Source organism: Musca domestica, unplaced genomic scaffold (assembly GCF_030504385.1).
Source record: "Musca domestica strain aabys unplaced genomic scaffold, Musca_domestica.polishedcontigs.V.1.1 39, whole genome shotgun sequence".
Lineage (NCBI taxonomy): Eukaryota > Metazoa > Arthropoda > Insecta > Diptera > Muscidae > Musca > Musca domestica.
Window position 1 is genome coordinate 6,559,595 of NW_026712326.1, and position 13,078 is coordinate 6,572,672.

A 13,078-nucleotide genomic window follows, 5' to 3' on the forward strand; every position below is an offset into this window, starting at 1 on the left:
TAGATTGTGCATTAGAGTCCTCATAAGTCCCCCTAACCATGTCAGTCTGTTTGTCCGCCAAAAGGTGGACTTGAGAGGGTATTATAACATGGATAAAAATTCTAAAATTTGTAGATATGTTGAAATTTTAGTGTAAGATTTTCACCCCCCTAATACGCATTATTAGCCAAATTCTTTGAAATGTGGTTAAATTAGGAGGTACCTTCTTTATATGGGCACTACTCCGAAACATCGACCTACATTGAAAACTTTCTTCTACCCCTTATAATCCAAGATGACAAATAGAGGCCAAATCAAAAATATAGCAGAACAATATAGCATGTCATAGCATTTCGCGTGATTTAAATAAGTAAAAATAGTTTTATCCACCTCATAATTGAGGGCAGAATGATAAGATGGGAATTAATTTTATTTGCCATTTAAATTGTAAGTTGGAGACCCCTTAAAGTCCATATTTTCATCATAGGATAATTCAATGATGATTAAACAAATATTCGGTCCCGTGCTACTTTCTTATATTTGTAATTTGTTCATGTTTCCACAATTTATTTCATATGGATGCACATCCCAAATCTACGTTCCCAACCAATATTCTCTTGGGGGTTAAAAATTCAATGGAATACAAAATTTTCTTTTCTGACCACACATTAGATGTGAAAGTGGACTTGGGGATACTCCAATGGATACTTAAATAAATTCCTATGTGGCAATTATCTGTATGATGGTTCCCTACCCCAGGGTAGCATAAATAAAATTTTTTAGCCAAATCAATTGATGAATGTGGTCAATACCAATATGGGCCCTACTCTGAAAATTTCAAATTTTATGCGAAGAGGTTATCTACCCCCTTAGAAACAAAAATGTCAAATAAGGGCCAAAAAATGAAAAAAGTGACCGGCCAAGACCCCAAAAATAACTTAAATCATAGATGGTTATATAAATATGAAATCGCGTTGTTCCCTTATCCATGAGTTATGATCGATATAAAGACCTGCAAAAGTGATGTTAGGTATTTTGAATGTTTGGGAAGAATTTCTGGAAGGATATAAAACCTTTTCTTACTAAAAGTCCCATTCGCTCTACTATTTTGCACCTTTTATTTCAATATTGGTATATTACTTATTATTCTCCCAAAGAATTTTGCATTTTGAGCTCTCATTGGACGGATCATTGTCACGCTTTGAAATGAGCCCCATTAAGCTTTTTCGGTCATTTTTGTTTGTTTAAACGTGTTCGCATCTTCCAGCTAACCCACGATGTAGGCCCTGGAGTTGAAAGGTAGATGTCAGTTAACATCCTATTTCGCACTTATTCAATTTTTTTAGTGAAAAATTATTCTTTATTTTGTTCACAAAAAAAAAATTGACGAAAAAAAGAATAACAAATTGAAAAAGTCTTCAACTTTTTCGCTGATTTTTTACAGCAAATGTTTTAAGATCCTTCCTTACAAAGTTTGTCAATAGAATGTACTATTACTTTAAAATTCGATTCCTTTGAAAATGTTTTTTTTTTTTTTGATTTTTGCAATGAGATCTCTTTTTCATGATTTTTCAGCGATTTAGAAAAAGTAATTATCTTTTAACTTTGGTGTGACCACATTAAATTATTTCGGTATCATCTATTCCGTTTCGCCACCATATAATTCGGTACTACACTTCCATGTAACCCGTTATCAATTTCAGTTCTCAAGAAATCAAGTCAATTAAATAAATAGGTATTAATATTCGAATTCAAAAATCTATATATATAAATGAAAGTTGTGTTAGTTACTACGCTTATAACTTAAGAACCGCTGAACTGATTTTAATGATTCATACAAATTCGGAATTGTCTCTTATCCGAAAAGGATAATATCCAAAAAAATCGCGTAAAAATGTGATATGTTAACATTTTCATTTTGACTTTTGAAATGTACAATAGTAATGTTTTATTTTGCATTATTTTTTCCATTTTGACTTACTTTTTTCTAATGTACATTTGTAGTGTTTTTTATATTTTATTTTTGAATTCGAATATTAATACCTATTTATTTAATTGACTTGATTTCTTGAGAACTGAAATTGATAACGGGTTACATGGAAGTGTAGTACCGAATTATATGGTGGCGAAACGGAATAGATGATACCGAAATAATTTAATGTGGTCACACCAAAGTTAAAAGAAAATTACTTTTTCAAAATCGTTAAAAAGAAACACGAAAAAAGAGATCTCATTGCAACAATTCTCAAAACGGGAAAATATCGAAAAAAAAATTCCAATGGAATTGAATTTTAAAATAAAAGTACATTCTATTGATAAACTTTGTAAGGATCTTTAAACAGTTGCTGTAAAAAATCAGCGAACAAGTTAAAGATTTTTTCAATTTGTTATTCTTCTTTTGTCAATTTTTTTTAAATTTGTAATATCATATTGAATTCAGTGGATTTTTTGTGAACAAAATAAAGAATAATTTTTCACTATATACAATTTTTCACCAAAAAATGAAATAAGTGCGAAATACGATGGTAACTGACATCTACCTTTCAACTCCAGGGCCTACATCGTGCTTCAGCTGGAAGATGCGCAGACATTTAAACAAACAAAAATGACCGAAAAAGACTAATGGGGCTTATTTCAAAGCGTGGGAGTACAATCAGTAAAATACCAAATATAAAGGGTGCAAAATAGTAGAGCGAATGGGACTTTTAGTAAGAAAAGGATTTCTATCCTTCCAAAAATTCTGCCTGAACATTTAAGATACCTTAAATCGCTTTAGCAGGTCATGATATCGATCATAAATAATCATCGTATGATTTAAGCCATTTTTGGAGTCTTCGCCTTTTTCTTCTATTTTTGGCCCTTATTTTGCATCTTTGTTTCTAAGAGAGAACCTCTTCGCATAAAATTTTCGGAGTAGGGCCCATATTGGTCTTGACCACTAAAAAATTGTATTTATGCTACCCTGGGGTAAGGAACCATCGTACAGATAATTGCCACATAGAAATTTATTCATGTAAAGTCCCCACATTGGAGTATCCCCAAGTCCACTTTCACATCTAATGTGTGGTCAGAAAAGAAAAAATTGTATTCTATTGAATTTGTAACCCCCAAGAGAATATTGGTTGGGAACGTAGATTTGGGATATACATCTATATGAAATAAATTGTGAAAACATGAACAAATTACAAATATAAGAAAGTAGCACGGGACCGAATATTTGTTGAATCGTCATTAAATTATACTATGATGAAAAATATGGACTCCAACTTACAATTTAAATGGCAAATAAAATTAATTCCCATCTTACGGTAATGGATGTAAAATAGCTATATTTTTGATTTGGCCTCTATTTGTCATCTTGGATTATAAGGGGTGAAGAAAGTTTTCAATGTAGGTCGATGTTTCGCATTTTACCGTATTTCAAAGGATTTGGCTAAAAATGAGTATTTGGGGATGAAAATCTTACACAAAAATTTCAACATATCTACAAATTTTAGGATTTTCTCCATGTAATAGTATCCCCTCAAGTCCACCTTTTGGCGGACAAACAGACCGACATGGTTAGGGGGACTTATGAGGACTCTAATGCACAATCTGAGGTGCTAATGGGTTCAAAAAGTAATTAACTTTGCCTATTCTTAAATCAATTAGCCCTCAATTACGAGTTGTACAAAGTACAGTAAATTCCAAATTACTGCTCATTTGACTAAAAATTAAAAACTAATCGACCAGTACGTGAACATTTATAACATTCATATCTTTGAATAATCATGATTTGACAAATACGCATAATAGACAAAAACTATGGGCCGGCAACGCGGACCGGGCCAGCTAGTATATATATATATATATATATATTTTTTTTTTTTTTTTTTTTTTTTTTTTTTTTTTGATATATATATATATATATATATATATATATATATATATATATATATATATATATATATATATATATATATATATATTCTGCAGAAACAATAATTCGATTTTGCTCCAACTCTACGCAGCGCTTGTTTAGTTGCAAAAATAGACAATATCGGTCCACTCTATTAACTACCTCCCCTACAAAGGGTTACAATTTTGAATAAATATAATTCTTATAAATTGTAATGTAAGAATCCGATTGTATTCAAATTACACACATCACAATATTTTTATTTAACCAAGGTCTGGTGTGGAAATGGAATATATCGGTCCACTCCTTCTGGTACCTCCCCCACAAAGGTCAAAATGTTTAATAACCATGAAGCTCATAAAACGCGAAATTAACGCTTGACTCCATTCAGACTTGATACATTTCAATATTTCCATCAACACAAGATCTGTTATAAAGATGGTAGGGATCCGACCACTTCTTCTGGTACCTCCCCCACAAAGGGTAAAAGTTTTGAATTGCCAAAACGATCATAAAATCTGAAATTAGCATTCGGTTCTACTCATACTTCACAGATTCCATTATTTCTACTAACACAATATCTGCTGTGAAGATGGGATGTATCGGTCCACTTCTTCTGGTACCTCCCCACAAATTTTTTCAAATTTTCTATCAACACTAGATCTCTTATAAAGGTTGTAGAGATCGGACCATTTATTCGGATACCTTCCCCACATAGGGTTCAAGATTTTGACAAACAAAACGTGATATTTTGACGAACAAACAAGATCTGTTGTGAAGATAATATATATGTGCGAATCGCTTTTGGAACCTCACCCACAAAGCGTCGCAATTTTCAATACATTTATCTGTCATAACTTCCGAATCAAGTCAGCGAACTTTTACAACTTGCTATATCTAAATATTTCTCTCAACCAGAAACCTGAGATGAATATGAAATGTATGATTTCGCATTAAATTAGATATAAATAAATGTTTGATTTTCTTGTAATGTTGCCCATACCAATATTTTTATCTGTATTAGATGAAGTATGAAAATGAAATACTTTGGTCGACTATATCTGGTATCTCCAGCACATTTTAACATTTTCTAAAAATTGTCACATATCTCGTATAAAGTGAAGGAAGTAGTCGGTATAGCCTAAACCTGACGCAATATTTATATCATATTTGTTTAGGGCCGATACGAAATGGACAATATATACCTCTATAAAATTTGATATTTTTAACACACCTTGGCCAATAACAAGGTCACCCAGCACAAGAATGCTGTGAGGGCAGTTTAGGCGCTTGTCCAGAACTCAGATTGCAACTATCCGATATTAATGCCATTTTTATTTATTTTATTTTTTATTACCAATAAGTAAACAAACTTTGTTTCTTTCCGGGAGTGTGCCTCACTACTATTATTATTCAGATACACCCTCGGGTACACATACAACACACATATATATCTGTTTACATTTAGCGTATGCGACTGATATGGATGACAAGTGATTAATAAAACAAACAAGTGTGTATGGTTAACAACGGAGAATAAAGCTACAACGTTATTAACACCTTTAGCAGCATCTGGTGCAGGAAATAATCAAACACTACTTTCAAATTCTAGGTAGGCAGTAACTAGCCACTAGGTATTAGAGTTGTAACTATTCAAAAGGTTGACCCATTGTAGAGGAACTGTTGACCCATTGTAGAATAATGAGGTATGCGAAGTTCGAATTAAATCGCAACATAGATTCGCCGGGTTATAGAGGTCATAATTATACAAAATTTTGACCCATTACACAAAATGTTGACCCATTATACAAAATGTTGATACCAATCCTGTCTTTATAGCAGATTTAGATGTTGGAAGAAATAATGAGTTTCGCGAAATTCGAAGACAATTTTGACCATGACCTTGACATCTGACCTTGCACTAGTACAAATTTGGATGATTCATCAACGTCCACACGAAGCCAGAATTTTTATATTTTGGGTTAGGGTCGCTATTGGCCCAAAGATGTCAGATAAAGTTGGATTTTTGGAAATGCATACTAGAACGGTACGAAAAGTACTAAATATTGTACACTTTGTATTTGACGAACCAGTAGAACTAGAATGAAGGTCATCGGTAGAGTGCATGATGAATGTACCAAAGGGTTTATGGGAATTCGCACTAGTGTACGAAAAGTACTACAATTTACAACATGTGGTACAATTTCGTGTCATGTGAACGATTAGATCTAAACACTTGAAATTTGAAATGGGAATAAAGGTTTAGGAGTATGGTCGATGTAAGGAGGTATTTTTGGAAGTGTGTACTCATGTATACGAAAAATACTAAATGGTACATAATTTTGGTACAATTTGAATTTGAATTAGCGGATGGAGTTGGTATCCTGAAATTTTGGAAATTTGTAATTATATGCACGAAAAGTATTAAATGGTACAATTTGGTTTAAGGTGAACCGATAGAGCTGGAATGCTGAAATTCGGAAATAAGATTATAGGATTTTTTAGAAATTTGTACTTATTTGTACTAAACGTTACTAAATTTGGTACAATTTAAATTTTGGGAGGACCGGTGGAGTTGGAACCTGGAAATTTGAAAACAAGATTTCTAGTGGATTGTGTAATGTAGGTAGTTTTGAAAATTTGTACCTATGTGTACTAAATTGTAGGAGAGTTGTACTTATATGTACTAAAAATTACTAAATTTGGTACAATTTGGATATGGGAGAACCGATAGAGCTGGAATCCTAAAATTTGGAATTGGGATTACTGTGGTAGAGTAAGATTGGGATATATAAGAAGCTTTAAAATTTCGTACTTATGTGTACTACATGGAACTAAATTTGGTACAATTAGTATATGGGCAAAGTGATAGGAGTGGAATCTTGCAATTTTGAATTGACAATACAGTGGGAGTATGAGTGAACCTATAGAGCTGGAGTCCTGTGATTTGGTATTATTTTAAAATAAGTACCATAAAAGTACAAAAGCTATTAAATGGTACAGAATTTAATATTGGTTGTACTGATAGAGACTGATTTCTTAATTTTGGCGTTGGGTCAGAATTGGTGTGTAGTTATGTGATATGGAGGTGGTTTTGGAAATACGTACCGTAGATGTACGAAAAGATACTAAATTGTTAAATATGAATTATTATCGATATTGGTTTTGGAAACAAATGCTTATGTGAACGGAAAGTGCAGATTGGTACTAAATTTGATTGTAGGTATTTATATATATAAAAGATTACTGAAATAACTGACTGACTGCATTGGATCTCCATCGGATAATCAAAGCTCAAATGAAACGACTAAAGCTAGAACCTAGAAATTTTGCACGAGGCTCAGTCTTGATGCGTAGGCATGTGGTACTGCTGAGTTTCGTCTAAAAATGTACTAAAAATGTAATACTTTTATTGGAAAAACGGAATTAGCTAGAATTATGACATTTGGAATGTAAGTCATTGATAGAGTGCAGGATAGATGTACCAAAGGGTGGCAATTCGAACATTAAGGTTACGAAAATTTCTAAATGGAAATAAAATTCAAAAATGATACTATTTGGTATTATATGAACGGATAGATCAAAAACTTTAAATTCTGTATGAGAATCAAGGTTCGAAAGTAAGTTTGATATGCGAAGGTGCTTTTGAAAATGTGTACTAAGTATGCGAACTGAACTAAATGGTACTAATTTTGAAACAGTTTGCTTTACAGTAAACAGATGAAGCTGCAATTTGAAATTTTGTATTTGGGTCCCTGATGGTGTTAAGTTTTGGAAATGTGTACTAAGATTCTACCAAAAGAACTAAATAGTACTATTTTTGTTATAATTTGGTATGGATGAACAGACAGTACTTGAAATCTGAAATTTTGGTATTGAAGTCGCTGATCATGTATAGCCTGGACATATGGAGGTGGTTACGGAAATATGTACTATAATTTTACGAAAAGTACTGAATGGTACTAAATTTGGTATTGGGTGAAGGGATAGGTCTGGAATACTAAATATTACTAAATTTGGTCTTTGATGAAGGAATAGGGCTGGAATCCTGAAATTTAATATGGATGTCACTGTTGGTGTTGAGAGAAGGGTATGTTTGTTGGATATGCGTACTACTGGAATTGTATAAATGGTACTCAATTTGGTAAGGTGGGAAATAACAGAGCTAAAATTCCGAAATTTGATATTGAGAACACTGTTGATTTCTAGGTTTTACATATAGAGACGTTGAAATAGTTTTGGATAGAAAAATTGAATGTGTATCAATTGTCCAGTGGTTTTACTAATATCCTCTTCGGTAAACTCCAAATTGAAACACTTTGAAGACTTTTTGGTATAAATGGTAAACATTTTTCAATGATTATTTTCGAAAAAGAAAAACTTGAATAGTATATAAAGATCCTTGAAAGTCTGAAAGTTTCAAACTGAACAAATTTTATGAGAGATCTAATAATTAAAATTTTTGAGCCGTTGTGTAGGAGGTACCAGAAGAAGTGAACCGATGTTGGCCATCTCCGAACTAGTTCTATGTTTGATAATAATATTACGATCTACAAAGTTTGGACCAAATCGTATACTAAATTCGAGAATTACCGTGCACACCAGCCAGAGAGACGGTCGGACAGACATCTCTGCACCGACTCCAAATATCCTGAAACAGATTTAGTCCAAAAAGACCTAGGGTCTAAAACCGTTATTTGAATGAGGCACGTTTTGGCACGTTATACCTTCTGTAGCCATATTACTAAGCATACTAGTTCAACTTATATAAGTTGACTTTTCGCTTGCAAGTCTTAAAAAAAAGCTAATTTCGGCCAGGCCGAAACATTTATATCCTCCACCATTAGTAAGGAACTTGAAAAATTTCGAAAAAATCCATTGAAAAACGTGGTGCTGGATATCCAATTTTTTGTCATAGGCTGTAGTACAGATTCCGAACTTCAAATACGATGTTTTAAAACAAAATGTTATCAAAATACGGAATAAAAGGAGGTACCGTTGCACAGGGGCTATATAAGGACGTAGACCTGCATAGACAATTTTCCGTCGTAGGTTGTAGAACCCATTACAAACTTTAAGTACGAAATTTGAAATAATTTCGCTAAAATCATGGAAATACGGAATATCAGTGGGTACCGTTATATGGAAGCTTTACTAAAACGTGGACCTATATAGACAATTCTCTTCCAGGGGGTAATGTACTCACACGGAACTCCTTTTGTGAATTTTCTTTTTTCTTTCAGGGTTTAAAGTATTCACGAAGAACTGCTTTTGTAGAATTTCACACAATTCCATTGGAAAAATGTGATTGAAATCATCAAAATTCCGAATATCGTGAGTACCGTCATGTGGGGGATATACGATATCGTGGACCTATATAGTCCATCTTCGGAATTTACCTGCCTGCAGATAAAAGACAGATCGTTGAACAATTTTAACTTCTAATCTTTATTCGTTTCGACTCTAGCGTGATTACAACAGACGGGGGATGGACAGGGCTACATCGTCTTAGAATTTTACGCTGATCAAGAATACATATACTTTGTTGGGTCTGAAATTATTGTTTCGATGATTTGCAAACGGAATGACGAATTCCATGTACCCTAAAATTAACTCAAAATCTCTCTCACTCTCTCTCTCTCTCGCTGCCGTTTTAAAATTTAAAAATATTTTTAGAAAATGGAAATTTAATATCATGAAATTTGTTGCATTCAAGTTTTCGATCTTTTCATGGTTCGGAACCACTGTGCTATAATCTAAAACCGTTATTTCGATGAGGTGCATTTGGAACATATCAAATGATATTCGTGCACTGTGTAGCCAAAAGGCTGAGGTTTCAATAGCAATGTTAGCTCGTAATTTTCAGCACAATTTATTTACTAAGAACATAGAGTGTTACAAAGATCACGGAATATTTCACAACTTTATACAAATCTTCATGCAACACAGAACTTTTAAAATTGCACCAAAGCTTTTTCTCATCAGCACCACCTTATATACAGCATTGCGTTGTTGCTTTTGGAATATATTTGGAAAGTAAACTTGTTTTGTTACTCTATTGTTGCGAAGTTTTCAACGAAATAACAAATGGAAAGCCAACAGGAATCTATGGAAATTAAAAACTCAACATCTCCATCATCGCCATATCCCACATGGATCGAGGCATCAAATTTTGAATTATTATTTCGTAAGATAATTACAAATTTTGAACGAATACAAGATTTTGGGGTACAATCAGCTCTAGAACCTGGAGAAAATTATTCTACTGAAATTCTGAGTGTAACGGCAAAAGTGGAATTGAAGGGTATGTCATAGAATAATAATTTGTTTTGATTTATTTTTTATAGAAGTGCAGGGTGAGATGAAAAAACTGCAACCAACTTCAGATTGCTGTCATTTCTAAGCCACTCGTCCAACAGCTGTTAAAATTATTCCAGTGACAGCTCATTATATGGTTTACAAGTGTACAAAAGCATTTTGGTGAGACTTTTCCGAGAAAAAAGTTATTCGCGAAGGAATTCAAGCGTGATAGTGTGATTTCTTTGTATTTCGCTGGAAAACCACAAGTGGCTATCGTTAGAACACTCCAGCATTTAAATGTGAATAAATCTTTTGTGTCTCGTAAAATCGCTCGTTACGCGTTGTACTGGTAGCGTAGCCCAACGTCAAGGAAGTGTACGGAAGAAAACAGAAACATCAGCAGAAATGGTTCGAAAAGTAAAGAAGTGACCTGGTCGAAACTCGCGTCGCAGTGGCCGAAAAATGACTCGTGAGCCGAACATATAGCAATATTCCATTCGGCAACTATTGAAAAATTAGCTCGGGGTAAAGCCATTGACATTCCAAAAAGTGCAAGAACTACACCTCAACAGAAAGAAAATGGACTCAAAAGAGCTAAAGAGATGCTTCGCTTGGTCCAAAGTGGTGAATTGCCGAATTTGGTTTTCTCCGATGAGAAAACATTCATTGTTCAGCAGGTTGTAAACAAACAAAATGATTTCGTGTACTTGCCAAAGAGGTCAGCTGAAAATGTGCGTCTTCGGTTGGCCACCAGAACGCAAGCGCCGGCCATGGTGATGGTGTGGGCCGCCATAACAGCCGATGGTCGCTCTCCGCTCGTATTAATCGACCGTGGCATCAAAATAAATGCCGAATATTATCGCGAAAATATTCTGGAGGGTGTATCAAGCCTTGGGCACGCAAACATTTTGGCCGCAGGCCTTGGACATTCCAACAGGACTCAGCACCATCGCACTCACCAGGCGTCATCCAAGAATGGTTACAAAATGTGGTTCCTCATTTTTAGCGTACAATGGCCACCAAAATCTCTGGATACCAATCCGTAGGACTATTGTGTCTGGAGTATTTTGGAAAGCAACGTTGGCACTAAAAAATACCAAAGTGTCGATCACCTCAGGCAAGCGCTTCGCGGGTCCAAAATACCACATTCGGGGAGCGTGTGACGGTATCATTGGCCGTTTGAAGGCCATAATTCGTGCCAAAGGTGGCCAATTCGAACAAATCTAAACTTATTCTAAAATTTGATGCTATTTCCGACAATTTTTTTTTTCATTCCATAAAATTTTTTAAAAATGTAAAAGTTCGGGTTTGGTCTCAGGACAGCTACACCTTATGAATCTGAACTTAATACTTTCTTTGTGGTTTCGTCTCATTCTTTCCAGGTGCCAACACCAAAGAGGTATCGTTCATCATGAAAATCGCACCAAGCAATGCGATATTTCACGAAGTAATGAAAGTTTACGATGTTTTCGAAGTAGAAACCGCCATTTATCGAGGTGTTGTTGATGAATATCGAAATATGTATCGAAAGGTTGGCATTGACATCGAATTTATGCCCAACTACTATAGATTAGATGTAGAGCATCCTTATCTCCTGCTGGAAGATCTAAGTTCAAGGGGATTTAAAAATATGCCACGTCTTGATGGTCTCGACACACAACACACTGAGGCTGCCCTCAAAAAGTTGGCTCAATGGCACGCAGCCTCGGCACATCGCATCGATATCGAAGGACCTTTTAACCCATTTATGTGTCACAGTTTTCTAAACGAATCTTTACGTGACATAATGAAACCCTTATCCGATTCGGTACACAAAGAGTTCCTGGAATGTGCCAAATCATATCGAGGTGTGGAAGAGAGGTGTTACAATGCCTTGCAGAGGAATGTATACGATGAATTGATTCAATCGGCCAAGGAAGAGAAACAGGATTTCTGTGTTCTCAATCATGGTGATTTTTGGTCAAATAATATCATGTTTCAACATGATGATGAGGGTAATATCACCGAAACCTTTTTTGTTGATTTCCAAGGACCCCGATATGGTACACCTGCCCAAGATCTGTACACACTGCTATTGTCTTCAACACAATATGACATAAAGTTGACAAAATTTGATTATTTTGTGTGGTACTATCATCGGTGTTTGGTTGAAAGTCTCCAAACTTTGAATTATCGACCGATGATACCAACACTGAAGGATTTACACATTATGTTACATAAATATGGAATATGGGGTATGATAATATATTGATATTCAATGTCGATTCTAAATATTATTTTCTCCCCTCATTAGGTTACCACGCAGCAATTGGTTCCATGGCCACCGTTCTTTTGGACAGCTGTGAGGAAGCTAAGACAGAAAATTTCTTAGCGGACACTGCTGCAGGAAAGCGTTTTAAAAACCGTCTCTTCACCAATTCCCGTTATCGTCAGCATATCGAAATGGTTTTGCCATGGTTGTATAATCGAGGAGCTATTTAGGGTCAATGAAATAAAAACAAGTTAGAAAGTATCAGACAATTTTGCCGACACATGTGTACCATCAGCCAATGTTCGGTTACTTAAATATATTTTGACTTCCGTTATGATTATTCAAATTGTTAACGCTGTATGGAGTAGACTCTGAAGGAATGGATCGATTTTGTCCATTTCGTATCGGACCTAAATAAATAAATATGATATAGATATGATATAAATATTGGCCAATTACAATTACAAAATCGAACATTTATATCCCATTTTATATAAATTCCATATTCATCTCAGGTATCTGGTCGAAAGAAATATTTAGATATAGCAAGTTGTAAAAAATCGCTGACTTGTTTTGCAATTTATGACAGATAAAAGTATTGTAAATTGTAACCCTTTGTGTGTGAGGTACCAGAAGCGTTTCCCAGATAT

General features: G+C 34.4%; 1 protein-coding gene across 1 annotated transcript in view; it reads left to right on the forward strand.

The window, feature by feature from the left end:
• Positions 1 to 12,689, forward strand: part of LOC101901612 (uncharacterized) — a 36,894-nt gene extending 24,205 nt beyond the window's left edge. Inside the window, exons 2-3 of the mRNA XM_059126538.1 lie at positions 11,560 to 12,411; positions 12,471 to 12,689. Of these exons, the coding sequence (XP_058982521.1) occupies positions 11,560 to 12,411; positions 12,471 to 12,658 (1,040 nt within the window). The 3' untranslated portion in view covers positions 12,659 to 12,689. The remainder of the gene's footprint in view (positions 1 to 11,559; positions 12,412 to 12,470) is intronic.
• The last annotated feature ends 389 nt before the right edge of the window (positions 12,690 to 13,078 follow it).